The sequence below is a fragment of the Rhamphochromis longiceps genome, linkage group LG7, assembly GCF_057381845.1.
Source record: "Rhamphochromis longiceps isolate RC_006_pf linkage group LG7, R_longiceps_female_GT1.1, whole genome shotgun sequence".
Classification (NCBI taxonomy): Eukaryota; Metazoa; Chordata; class Actinopteri; order Cichliformes; family Cichlidae; genus Rhamphochromis; species Rhamphochromis longiceps.
Window position 1 is genome coordinate 31810774 of NC_140563.1, and position 15052 is coordinate 31825825.

General features: G+C 39.0%; 1 protein-coding gene across 2 annotated transcripts in view; it reads left to right on the plus strand.

Moving 5' to 3' along the window:
* dcc (DCC netrin 1 receptor) overlaps positions 1 to 15052 on the plus strand; it is a 372740-nt gene that overhangs the window by 174286 nt on the left and 183402 nt on the right. For both annotated transcript variants that reach the window (XM_085413367.1, XM_085413368.1), the window contains exon 7: positions 2158 to 2278. In XM_085413367.1, the coding sequence (XP_085269493.1) occupies positions 2158 to 2278 (121 nt within the window). The remainder of the gene's footprint in view (positions 1 to 2157; positions 2279 to 15052) is intronic.

The window sequence follows — 15052 nt, forward strand, 5'->3', positions numbered from 1 at the left end:
TAGATACAATAAATTGAAACATGTTAAAACAAATTGAGTCAACCCCTCTAATCAATGCCAAAGGCTTCAGCGAATAAATATGTTTTAAGAAGACTTTTAAATTCGGAGAGAGAAGAGGCCTGCCTAACATGCAAGGGCAGATCATTCCACAACTTTGGAGCAGCTACAGCAAAAGCACGATCACCTTTAAGTTTATACTTAGTTTTCGGTACCTTAAGGAGTTGCTGATTGGCGGACCTAAGGGAACGGGCAGGTGTATATGGTTGTAGTAGCTCCGAGAGGTAGGGGGGGGCCAGGCCATTAAGAGATTTAAAAGCAAATAAGAGAATTTTAAAAACAATCCTAAAATGTACAGGTAGCCAGTGGAGTGAAATTAAAATAGGGGTAATGTGCTCAAACTTTTTTGTTCCAGTTAAAAGACGTGCTGCAGCATTTTGCACAACCTGCAGGCGCCTAATGGACGCATCACTAACCCCAAAATAAAGTGCGTTACAATAATCCAGCCTAGAAGTAACAAAGGCATGGATTACTGTCTGAAAATGCTGTTTCGATAAGATAGGCTTTATTTTGGCTAATTCCCTCAAATGAAAAAAGCTAGATCTTACAACAGCTCTGACCTGGCTTTCAAGTTTAAGATTTGCCTCTATTTTAACTCCCAGATTAGTGATGACTGGTTTAACATACTGTGCCAGTGAACCAAGATCTATAATAGTGGCCTCAGAAGCGCCACCAAAAACCATCACTTCTGTTTTCTGTTCATTAAAATGTAAAAAGTTCAAAGCCATCCAGGCCCTTATATCATCAAGGCATCTGAGCAGCGGGTCTACTGAGAAGCCATTTATCTTTTTAAGTGGGAAATAAATCTGGGAGTCATCGGCGTAGCAGTGGAAAGAAATCCCATGTTTCCTGAAAATAGACCCAAGGGGTAGGAGAGAAAAGAAGCGGGCCTAAAACTGAACCCTGTGGAACCCCACATTGAAGAGAAGCAGTAGAGGATACAAACTCCCCTAGTTTCACAGAGAAAGTTCGCTCTGCCAAATAGGATCTGAGCCACTGCAGTGCGGTACTCCGCATACCCACCAACTGCTCTAAACGGGAAATTAAAATATTATGATCCACTGTATCAAAAGCAGCAGTTAAATCTAACAGCACAATAATAACACAGTCACCTGAGTCAATACACATGTATTCCAAGTTTACTAGGTACATATTGTTAGTACTGTTTTTTGCCTTAAGAAAAGCTTAAATTTTTGGTCTCTTAGATTTACCAAGGTGCTAGAAACAGAGGTTTTGGTCCATATTAGCATGACAGCATCACCTAGTTCCTGCAGATTTGTCAACTGCACATCCATGAAGCAAGTCTCTCATGCCACCACTTCCCAAAGGTCCTGTATTGGATTGAGATCTGGTGACTGTGGAGATCGTTTGAGTACAGAACTCACTGTCATGATCAAGAAACCAGTTTGAAATGATTTGAGCATTCTGACATGGTGTGTTGTCCTGCTGGAAGCAACCTTCAGATGATGGGTTTTGCTGCGGTGCTCTGACTTCAGTCAGCAAGGCATTTTTGCCCAGAGATCTGCAGCTCGCTGGATATTTTCTCTTTTTCAGACCATGCCATAAACTCTAGAGACGGGCGTGTGAAAGAATCCCAGCAGATCAGCAGTTTCTAAAATACTCAGACCAGCCCACCTGGCACTAACAACCACACCACACTCAAAGTCACTTTATTCCGATGCTGAGTTTGTCTTCACCTTGCCTACATGCATGTGATTCCATTTTCCAGTAAAGAAGCATTTTAATAAACATAAACAGAATCTTTAAAAAAAACACAAATAAATAAAGCAGCACAGACACACCATTTTTTCCCGTATATGTTTTTAATGTGAAAAATTATGCAGTTATAACAGAACCGCAGGGAGCTGTGAAATCAGTGAATTTGAGAATTAGAGAGAGCGTTAGAGAGAGAGAGAGCTAGAATATGGACTCTTGTAATTGAATAATCCAATAATCTGGGTCATCCAACATATTCTGCTGCAGACATTTTTGTTCATGCACACTTTTTGATTTGGTGTAACTGACATATTTTTCACTTGTACAAAGCTCTTAGCCAGACTCTTAATTTTCTGACATGTTGTTGCCTTTCTTGTGTCTTAGGACGGCAGTAACCTGCAGATTTTGGGCTTGGTGAAATCAGATGAAGGATTTTATCAGTGCATCGCGGAGAACTCTGCCGGCAGCTCTCAGGCGATGGCTCAGCTCCTGCTCCGAGAGCCAGGTAGGAAAACACACACACACACACACACACACACACACACACACACACACACACACACACACACACACACACACACACACACACACACACAGCTTACACATGTCATATCCCTCTGCTGGTTACAACCTAAACATCCAGCTGTCATCACCTGCCATCCTCATTTCTATCATTACCTCTTCAGTTTCAAACTTTTGTTCATATTTCTGCCCCCATGTGGTGGTAGACTATCTAATTAACTGGCAGATGTCGCTGATTAGAGTTATTTAAGTTGTAATTATATGTGAGGGAAGCAATAATTATAAATTATAACATTATTAGGGTTTACAGAGGAATGGTCTAAAGTCCTGACCAGAAGTCCTGGTTAAAGTAATATTAATATATATATTTATATGTAAATAAGCATTAATAATCTTTTTGTTGACTTACAGTAATTTTGCAATGACAAATATTCTGAAATTCATATTCTGAAGCCCAACAGTTTCTCTGCAGTCTGCTTTATGGGTACATTTTTTCCACGTTAAATATTTCCTATTGATGGATTTATTTTAGCTCTATGAATTATGCTAACTTTGCTAAAAAGAACAAGATGACTTAAACACCCTGCACGACATCAGTCATGTTCATCCATGTATATCAGGTTTTTTTTAAATGTGTGAGCTAGGTCCCTTTAAGCTCTGGGTTCAGTCCATCCCAAATACATTAATACAGACCCTCTCAGTGTGATCAGAGGTACCCTACAAAGATGTATCTGTTCTGTTAGGGTGTATAAAGAAGCTGGATACAGGTAGAGCGTGTGCAGCTATTAAATCAGGGCTTGCTGTAACTCTTTTAGCTGCTTTTGTGTTGGTAATGCATACAGTGATGCTCCTCCTATTTCTTTCTTTGCCTACACATTTAATGTAACAGTAGGTAATTAACATGTGTTTGCTGTGTTTGCTGTTAAATTTGTTGATTTTGTTTTTTTTTCTGAATGGCTGTAGGGTGTTGAGAGTGAGAGTGCTAATGTGTATTAACAGTTTAATTAGATGCACATTGTAATGTTAAATTGTATCTGTAATATTCTTGTGTTAGTTTATAGAAGGGCAGCCTTGAATGAGCAGTCTAAAGACATTACATTTTGTTTATTGGATATTAACTCTAGCCAATAATTATTTTCATCTTGCTTCCCAGAGGAGATTGGTTATAGCTACCGACCAGCGATGGACAATTAATTTTCTCAGGAGGCCACATGAGAAACTGGAACTGTTTTGGAGAGGCGCAACAATAAACTGAACTCGATTCTACTTGATATTAATTGTCTCTTGTCTCTTCATAAGCTTAACAACAGTTCCAGGTTCTCATGTATCCCATTGGGAAAATTAATTGCCCACCCCTACATAAAGACAGTATAAAATATGAACATACTTTCTAGCTCTGAAAAGTGAAGCCATTGGAGAGGTTCCAATGGTCCTATGGAAGTCTATGGGAAAATGGGCTTTTCCTGAGGAGCTCATGTTTCAGTTCAAGTCAGTCTTGTAAACTTTCTCCACTGTTCGTATTATAGAGGTTTAGACAAGTGAAAGACTCCTGATTCATTCTTGGGAGGAGACACAAATCCTTTTAGGGCTGCATGACATCTTGGTGTATATCAATACAGATGTGGTTTGATGACCATTGGAACAGTTTCTGTGTTCACTCTGATTCAAACCCAGTCATTTCTTCTATAAATAGGCTGAAATAGGAGTGAAAATACTCAGTTCAGAAAGAACCAGAGTTCAATTTAAATAGACTAAATGCAGCAGGTGTGAAAACATTGAAAACACAAAACAAAATCTATATCAAAGACCACCTGACCCAAATCAGCAGCCTACTGGTCAACCGCTCAAACCACTGGATCATCCCAAGTTTTCCACCTTTCATTTTTTAGTTGCTCCACCCTAACTGATGCTGGATACACATTTATTAGACTTTATTTACCATACAGAGGGCTGGCCCTTTCAGGGCGGTCTGCTCGAGCAACGATCCTTTGGCCCTGTCCCCGGTGGATGTGGCCTGTTCTTACATTTGGTTTTGTCAGTAATCACATCACAGTCACAGCTGAGAGAACAGCAGGAGCTGGCCCATTTTGGCAAAGCCATTATTTGTTGTGTTGTTGTTTGTGTTGGTGTTGAAATCCAGTTAGTCATGTGGAGCGACATAAGCTACCATCTGACACACCCACAGACACACACACATGCACAGTAATAGGGAGATGTGAACAGCTCAGCCACTCTGCAGAACACCTGAGTCAGCACAATAGAATCATTTTGCATCTAAATGGACCAGCAGCTGTGTGCATGTGTGGATGTGTGCGTTTGTTTATGTGTATGGCTATAACCACTCTGAATTATCCTGGTTGTGATCCTGGACTGTGTAGTATCTGTTTATTTGAAACCTAGATGTTTTAGAGAAGCTAAGCTCGTTGCGAGATAATTGTTACAGGAGCTCGGATATGTGCGCTCGTGTAAACAGCTGATGCAGGCTACTGGTCACAGTCTGCAGCCTGCAGTCTTCAGCTGAAGTCATGTGATGTGAGTGGAACAAATGTGCTGCCAGCAGCAAATAATCATCTTTTTTTATTTTTAGATTGCATTTTTAGTCTCCAAGTCACAGAGGAGCACATAGCTTTATTTACTGCACAGACAACCAGGCTTTAATTGGAAATGGGCTGCGTGTCTTCTGTTATCATTTAAACTTAACTCACCACAGCTGCTTTTTGTTGTCAACACGAACTTCAGGCTTTCTTCATCTGTTTTATATTAAAAGCCTTGCAGTGAAGCAAGTCAGCATCGCCAGGCTTTATTGTGAAATGACAGCAAGAAATTTTTTTTAAAAAGAACCCTGATTTCAAAAATATATATAGCCTATTATAACATGAACATCAGCACACACACACACACACACACACACACACACACACACACGTGTGTGTACATATATATATATATACATATATATATATATATATATATATATATATATATATAGCAGCTGAGCGAGACAGACAAATATGAAGGCATGCCGGCTCGGACGTCGCCCGGATCAACAAGGTCCGCGTCAGGTATTGAGGAACCAGGGCACCCTGACGAGAAGTGGGCTACACTGTAAACCCGGATAAGTTCAATACACTTAAATCGTTTGAGGAAACCGATTCCCTTCAAATGATTTGAGTAATCAACCCAAAACAAAAAATTAACTGATTTAGTCAAGTAAACTTAAAAGTAAAATTGTCACAATTTACTATATTGAGTCATCGCTACCTAAAGTGTTTAAGTATTCAGTATTTCAAAAATAATTTGTTTAAGTACAGTTAACTTAATACTAATAGAAAAAACTAAATTGTTTAAGTGGTGCTAATATTACAAAACTCACTTTTTTGCGTAGTGTTTAATTAAAAGCGTCTTTTAATTAAATGTATTATTATTACTAAAACTTAATATGTCAAGGCAAACACACTCAAAACCAAAGACCACTAAGGTGTTTTGTTTTTTTTTAACTTTATTTATAACAAAACAAGACTTTTGTTTTCCTTTGAACAATATTCCAATTTTTACACATGGCGCTTCTAAGAAGACATTTCTTTCAGAAACAAACACAATATTTCAGTTGTTCCTAGCCACTTCCTAGTTTTTTTTGAACAGTAAGTTTTTTGTTTGCACAATTGGGCTTCCAATAAAACATTTTCTTTAAAACAATCCTTTTAAACAGATAAAACTGTGTATCACAAGTAAAGAACTTTGGTGCAACACTCTGGGTAACAAGTTGTAACAGTAAAACTTATTTTCACAAATATTTTAACTTGGAAAAATAAAAACTATGGAATAAGGAATGGCCCCAGCGAGACAATGAAATTAAAGGAATAGTTCACTGATTTTACATAATAAGATATGTTCTTACCTTAGCTTTGACGAGTTGATGTGTACCAGTCTTGTCTTTGTGCGTGCCCTCAGTCATGCAAATGGAGCAAAGCCTCTCCCATATATTCCAAATACCTCCACTTTTTGCTCCTTTTAGAAGCTACCGAGCTCCTCCACGTTTTCCCTATTTATGTAAAATTACATAAAAAGTGACACTCTCCAAGTTTAGTTTAACTAAATTTAACGTGTGGATTTTCTAAGCCGATAAGAAGGGACTCTATATTACAAGGTGTAATAACACTGTAGGAGCACTTCTTCATCCCCCCAGTAACTCAGTCTATGCTCCAGAGTGCACTAGGGTTACTGCGTGCTTGTAATATAGTGCCCCTTTTTATCGGCTTAAAAAATCTATCCGTTAAATTTAGTGAAACTAAACTTAGATAGTGTAACTTTTCATGTAATTTTACATAAATAGGGAAAACGTGGAGGAGCTCGGTAGCTTCTAAAAGGAGCAAAAAGTGGAGGTAGTTGGAATATATGGGAGAGCCTTTCTCTCGCACAAAGACAAGACAGGTATGCATCAACTCTTCAAAGCTAAGGTAAGAACATATGTAAAATCAGTGAACTACTCCTTTAAGCCCTGGTTTTGCCATCCACTAAAAACAAAAAAAGACAATTACAAACACAATAATGACTTCCTGAACTTGAGAAAAAGCTGCTCAATGAAGAATGAACATTCAATGTATCTATACACACATTGAAAGCTCATTTTTTAGCCTTTGGAGTTTTGGAGGAGGATCGTTTTGTCCCAGATTCAGCATAATCTGCTGGATAAACAGGAATGTATTCTTCATGCACTTTGGGTACTCCAAGTGGAGTGCATAAGTCAGTCCAAACAGGAGACACATTGCCAAAGGAAGACTGCAGATGGAATCCATTACCACATTGCCCTCTAGAAGGATTCCCAGCTGGGAGGGGTTCAGTTCTTGCTCTAGACTTCCGTTTTCACCATTGAAGATGATTCCTATTGGGATTTCAAGGTCACCATCAGCAGCATTCTACAGAGGGGGGGAACTGTGAGTTAACCTGTTGGTGGAGAGTAAGTCCAGAGAGAGGAAAAAAACACGAGTTTTTCTGAAACACGAGTCCCGTTTGCAGAGTTCAGTACGATGTACCGCACGGAGCAGCGAGGGCCGAGGACGAGACGCTGCTCAGCTCTGTATGGCGCTGCAGCGGCGCACATGTTAATAAAGTAAACTTTACGAGAGGCCGTACAGGTGCAGAGGAGCGGTGTTCAGCCCCTCGAGCCTCAGCGAGGGGCTGAGCGTCAGAGCGCGGCTGTGCGGAGAATAATGACAGGTTTATTTGTCCGTGTGAACGGCTGGAGGTGCCCGGCCGTGCTCTGGTCCTCCTCCTCTGACCGGGGCCGGAGTCCGGACCCGGGCTAACCCTGAACACGGTTTGGATGTGCTCACATCACACAATGGAACCGCGCGGTTTGGATGGACGAGGAAGATGCTAGAACCATTACGCATGAGCAGGGGTTAAGGCTGTGAGGGTTACAGCCTTAAAACATTTATAATAAATACTTTTCACTACTTTGCGGATTTCACTTATTGCGGGTTGTTTTTGGGACGTAACCCCCGCGGTAAACGAGGGTTCACTGTAGATTGAATTAGCGTGCACATTTGCGTAATGTAACATGCAACTATTTTTGCTTAAAGTTGAAATATAAAGATTTAACTCACCAGTTTGCGTGGAGGTTTGAGGAAAAGTACTCCCTATCGACTGTAGACTGAAACAAACATGTCCAATCCCAGGCAAAACCACCAAAAACGATTTGTCTTATTTTTTCCTGACAAACAAGTCCAGACGTCTCTTCGGTTCCAGTGCCGGGAAAAATATGGGAGGGGCAACAAAAACTTAAAAATAGTGAAAGTGCTTTCAACTAAACATGATCAGTAAACATCAAATTTACTTTTATTATTTGAGTGTTGAGTTTAAAACTTATTCTCTTATAAAAAATTGAACTTAAACTATTTATTAGAATACACTTAAAATAGAAAGGACCATGTTAAATGTATTCATTTTAGTGCATCACATGCAAAACAATATAGGTTAAGTGCAAAAAGCTTCCACCAATGAGTTCTGTCTGACACAGTTATATGATTTTAGTTTTACAAAGAAAATTAATTACCATCAGTGATTATAGCTAAACCATTTGAATGCAAATAACTTTTGGGATTACAGTGTACTGGAACAAGAAGGCATCGGTGGGCAAGAGACGAAAACAGGGCGTTGTTGGAATGCTACCACGCAAGTAACCCTGGCGGAAGGAGCTACATGAATATTTTCTAACACTGGAAAATAACTCAAAATGTTAGAAATATTCCAGTGTTAGAAAATCAGCACTGCCCAGTGTTAGCCATTGTTAATCTTCAAAACTGACTAGGTTACTTTTAAACATATAACACTGTCAAAAGTGTTAATTTAACACTCAACAGTGTTGTATTTAACACTCAGAGGTGTGGACCCATATAGACACTCTCTAGTGTTAATTTAACACTGGAGATTTTGCTGTGTATGCTGGTGCTGGGGGAAAGTGTTTCATTATAATTCTTTTGGTTTCACATTCATTCACTTTAAGTTTGGACATCCAGTTCTTGACTTTGGTCAGAGAAAAGCCAATGCTACACCGTAAAAAAAATCCTAAAAAAACAGTAACATTCTGGCAGCTGGGGCGCCAAAATAATACCATAAAATAACTTTCTCATGAAAATACAGTTATTTTCAGTAATGACAATACAGTTTGTTGCCCTGATTTTACATGGGATTTTGCCTTTTTCAAGTGCTTTTAAACATTAAATTAGGTACATTTTAATGTGATCAAACAATGAAATTACCTATAAACAAGGTCAGTGAATGCGGCAATATGAATAATAATACTTAAATGTACAGAAATATACAGTTAACAGTTGGTTTAAATAATAATGGATTGCATTCATATAGCGCTTTTTGAGACCCTCAAAGCGCTTTACAATTCCACTTTATATTGGAATTACAACCAATAGCAGCACATTGTATATTTGTTTCCTACTTTGTGAATTGCTGCTTTGCACAGGAAAGAAATCAGTTTCTTTGTAGGTCAAAATATATTTAGTATTTTTAAAATAATAAACATATTTGTTTTTAACAGGTGCTTCAGCAGGAGAGAGCATTTATATTATATTGACTCCAACAGGTTGAAATATTTTGAGATTAATAGCATAAGACAAAACACGTGAATACTTCTCGTCACCTGTTACCTGCGCTGTCACCTGTATGCCTTCATCTAACCTGCTCTGTCTTCTTTTCTTTCTTTTGTTCTTTCTTTCTTTGTCTTGACTTTAATCACTGTTCGGTGCGTTGATTCTCCCCTAAGCCAGCAGCACAGATGGCGACACACACTCAGACATTAACAGGGTCAGATGGTTGGTGTTATCACTTGGTTGCTATCGCCACGGGAACCAAGCTTCCCAGCAGGCTCACAGCGGCCAATCAGACATTCCCAAGAGAACTCACAGCGGGTGTGTGGGTATGTGTGTGTATGGGGCCGGGTGTGATTGTCAGCATACCACCTTGTTACCCTTGACGATGCCAGGCCTCTTGATACTTGGAGTGACTCTTCTCTGACACACACACACAGAAACACACTAATGGTTTTGTTCTCTTACACACTCAAAATTGCTCTCAGCGTGCATTTACGCAAATATGTTGTTCACTCAAGGAAAATTCCAGAACACACACTCACATGTAGTGCAGCTAAGTGGTTTCATTAATGCAGAATAAATGCAGGTGGTGATGCTCTCTGAATAAAGACACAATTTGAACCTCTCATTTTTTCTCTTTCACAGCATTAATATAAAGAGCCAGCTTTCCATACTCTTAGTATAACTAAGTAAAAGATATTTTACCCTTTCATTAGCACATTTGTTACTACCTAATATGGAAACTTAACTAGCTGTTGTTTAGAAATTTCATCAAACTGGAATGTGACCAGCAACTTTATAAGTCAATTCATGGAAGGAATTTTGTTTTGTTTGAGCATCAAAAACAACCTTAAGATATCCGTCTTTTTGCTAATCTTAGCTAGTGCTAGCCAGGATGGTGCTCTAACTGCAACACGATATAGGCCCTTGCCTAGCTTGCTTTAATATAGGAATATAACTGTAATATGAGCAGGTGGCAAAAAGTCCATTGATTGTAACATGTTGGCAACCTGCAGTCCTCATTATTTACAAACCTTTTCCAGTCTATCTGAGAATGACTGCAGTCAGTCTCAATCTTACCATAACTGTTTGGGGACAGGTTGCTTCCCACCAGATGATATTGAATTGTATGATACCAACCTTGACTATATGATGCTATATGACTGCACTAGCTAGCCATCTATAGGGTCAAGCTTGTCCTGTAGATATTTAATAGATAATGGTGACAACAGACAGTGCAAAAGATCCCCGTAGCTTCCAGGTGGCAATGGCAAAAACATGTTTCTTGAAGCTTCAAAATAGAAGTTCACAAACCAATGGGTAGACACATTAGCGTGTCCATCTTTTATAATGTTTCTGATTGTGACTTGCTGGTCAGTCAACTAGCTCCTTTATTGTGTAAAATCGACTCTTTTCTTCACTAAACTTACAGACAATTCAATATGTCAGTGTGTTTCTCAATCATACATGACATATGTGACCTATTATGCACAACAATGCAGCTTAATGGTAAACTGCCATAAACACCACCAATCTAGTGGGAAACTTAACATAATGAACATAAACCTAACTTTTTCTCACAAGTGCTGCTGCAGTTTTTATGCCACCTTGAAAATATATAAAGTAGTTAAAAATCTCATTACGTATTCAACCACAATCATTTCTATCTAAAATATCAAGTGTCCTTCTTGAGAAAATGACATAAAATCCTATTATTCTCTAGATTTTTTTTTTAGTGCACTTTATTTTTGTGTTAATATATGCCGGCAATCAGTGGGAATATCTGAGAGAGACAAATAGGGGTCGACAGAGGTTGATGGTGTGAATTCTTTATTTGGTGTGTATGATAATGGCTTCATACATGAGTAGAAAAGACAAAAAAGATATCACACTTTTCTCCCGGTCTCTGTTTTACAGTCTCCTCAGTCCTCTCTTACCCCTCTCTGCAGTACAGTCTCAGTTAAATCCTGGTGTGGATGCAATCTAAACTCTGGATCAGGATCTAAACTGCAGTCCAATCATGTCTTTATCCCACCAGTCTCTTTTATTACTTTGTCCTCTCTCATTTTCTTGTAATTATTCACACCTATCCATTCACCTTTCCTCTCCTCTCTGTCAGAATCTCTTGTTGGACAGTTTAATTCTTCCATAATCCACAGTTTATTTTCCATGTCAGTCCAGCCATCCTTCACCCCTCTTTTTAACATCTCCCTTCTTTTGTTTCCACATGCAGAAATTTACCAGTATTATAAAGTTCAGGGCAAGAAAGAAAAGATGTTAAACTGTTTCAACATTTTCTTTCACATACACACAGTCATCTGCTCTTTCATTAGTCGTTAATTATTGAAATTTGTCACAGATTCCAGTTGAATGCAGCTTCTGTGACTGTGTGCATTCTTATTTTGGGCCATAAATCTCTTTAACATGTGACATGGTGGGGCCCTACCTCTCTTCTGGGAACAGATGAGTTCCCACAAAATAAGTACAAGAGATGCAAGTACTGTGTGTGTGTGTGTGTGTGTGTGTGTGTGTGTGTGTGTGTGTGTGTGTGTGTGTGTGTGTGTGTGTGTGTGTGTGTGTGTTCATACATTATCAAGATTGTGAGCACAAAACGTTAAAAGATTTGCATTGCTGGGAACCACATTTTATAGAGGGACAAAAAGTCCATTAAAAGTTTTAAGGTTTAATTTAAATTTACTTTTAGTCAAACAGTCCCAAGGCACCAGTCAGCAACCAATTTAATAGAGAAAGATGCATATTTCCCAACCATTAGCAAAAGGTTGCTGGAATTTGCTCTGTAATTTATTGTGAAATATCTATCTATCTATCTATCTATCTATCTATCTATCTATCTATCTATCTATCTCTCTCTCTCTCTCTCTCTCTCTCTCTCTCTCTCTCAAAAAGTAAAATTTAGGTTCAGATAAGTCTTTGGGAAAAAATGTCATTATGTCCTCTAAAGTGGGTAAAACACTAGACTCTGCTCTGCATCGCAAATGTATGTTATTACAGCTTGAAGGTCAGGATGACAGCACACACTTTTCATTGTTTCCTTGTGTTTGCCTACTTCCCTTTCATTTTCAATTGTTATTGGCTCCTTTTATTTCATATGTCCCTGCTGTCTGCTATCCTCACAACACGTAATTGGTCCCCTTCTTTTCTTTTTAATTGCTTCTTTTGTTCTTTAATTGTCTCCCTTCTTTTTATCTTTTCCTGCTCTATGACTTTTTTTACTCTTTAAGTAACTCAGTTGTTTTTCATTTAGCTTGTAGTCTGCTGTTTTTCAATTTCGTATACCTTCATGTTTGCTCAGACTGTTTTCTCTTTGCCATAAATCCTGACACCAAATCGCTGTCATTAGGTCTTTATTTGTTTTACCAAGTTGTTTGATTGCCCTGATTTGCTACATAACAGCTGACCACTTGGTCTTTACCACTGGTTAGCTGATTTGTTTGCTTCTCAGCCACTTACAAAAAAAGAGAAGAAACTGTTGAGAAAAAAAAAGATAATAAATCAAGTCTCAGATGAAAATACTCTGACTGTTCACCTGTAACAACCCTGATACAGCTTGGCATTGTGTCTTCTTCTTTGGGATCTCTGTGTTTTGCTAAGGTTATGGTTGGAATTAAGAGGCATCATTTTCAAGTTGGCTACAGTCAGAATTTGGGTAAAGTTAATTTCAGTAATATTTATTGTGAAGTTCAGCATATGCAGGATATCTTGTCCTTGTCTGCCTTCACTGTCGCTGGCTATCAGCTCACATAATTTCCTAGGTATTTGTAGAACATGACCAGTGTTGGGACTAACGCGTTATTAAGTAACGCGTTACAGTAACTACGCTATTATTGTGGTAACGAGCACGGTAACTAGTTATTATGCCAAAATCAGGAACGCGTTAGTCGTTACTGGGATTTAGATAGGGTCGTTACTCGTTACTTCGTGTGGTGGCTATCGCGGAGCTTCCACAGATTCAGTAACATTAGCAAGTGGTGGAGGCCAGCAGGTGGATGAAGGAAAAGGGACGCAGAAGGAAAAGAGACCCGAGGCGGCCGCCGGTCCAAGTGTGAACTGAACTTCAGGTAAGAAGTTATGACCTGCAGTCTATCTGGGTCAGATATGAACCAAGTTTAGGTGGAGTTTATTTTCGTTATTCTGACTTTTTCCGTACTGCATGCTAGCTAGCATGATGGAGTTTCTATACAGCTGGGTGGTGCTATGAAGTTAATGATGTTGAACTTTATTTTGTTCATAAGTTATTAGAGTTGCCAACCGTCCCGTCTGGTATTCAGAGAAAATATTAAACGTTTCTTATTGAGGTGAAAGGGAACAGTTTGTCCCGTAATTCAGCTACAATGAAAAAGGCACAAAGCTGGAGTTATTCTGTGTCTTTGCTGCACAGCTGCCTCTTCTTCTTTCATTCTCCCCCCTCCCTCTCCCGTTTCTACTTCAATCATGAAAACTGATCAGTGATCAGCTGATCGGCTCTCTTGTTTGTTTATCGCCCACTTTGCGCCGAAAGAGGAAACCAGCGGATGTCGCACTAAACAACAGCAGCACTTTAAGCTTGATCAGCTGTTAAAATTTATTTAATATTAATTTCTAGTATCAGCTGATGTTTGCTGGAGCCACAGCTGTAAACCTGCTGGTCATGATATGGTTTGGTTATCTGGTGAGAGGGAAACATGAAGATGAAACCAGGAGATGTCCTTACTGAATCATCAGAGCTGAACAGGTGATGGAGAAACAGGTTTACCTTTTAGGTGACAGGAATGAGTTGAAGGGAAGTTATGAACTGTTTCTGAGAGACAAATAACCCCAGGATCCTTTTTTAGGTAGCTGACAGCTGGTAACTGTGCAGGGGCGGGTCTAGCAAAGTGTGGCCAGGGGGGCCAGGTAGGGCATTAACAGGGAGAGGGGGGCACAAAGAAATACTTTTCTTTCTTATTCTCATTTAAAATGTCTAGCTTTTAAAAAATAATTATCTGAATCTTACAACAAACGATTGATAGATTGATGCATATATACCATCAGACAGTGTACATCACTGTCACAACAGTGTTTATTTTCATTCAAAGGCTTTATGATTTTTCCTATAATGGTCAAAATGCCCGGGACAATTTTCTGTCCCAGTCCAGCCCTGTATGCAGCTCATCTGCAGTCTGGTGTTACCTACATCTTCCTATTCAGAAGGCAGAATTTCCGAGTTCTGAGTACAATTGAAAGCACCACGACTGCAGTTTTTGTGTTGGATGTAAAAGGCGCACATGACGCTGTGACGTTGGCTAGAATCATGGCAGCAGTCAATGACGGTCCAGGCGTGGGATTTCTCTCGTGGAAATATGCACAATATCTTTTCCTTTCTATTGGTAGGTGGCACAGTGCACTTGTGGCAAGTAAGCAAGCTAGAAGACTGGCAAAGTTATGGAAGAAACACATTAACAAGAGAATTCTGAGTAAAACCAAAATTACTTTCCCTAGTAACTAGTTACTTTGAAAGTAACGAGTAACTTGAAGTAACTGAGTTACTTTTGAGAGAAGTAACTAGTAATGTAACTAAGTTACTGTTTTAAAGTAACTTACCCAACACTGAACATGACATATATGGACAGGTCTACTGGAAACTGAACAACTTATTGGTAAAACAGTTTGCT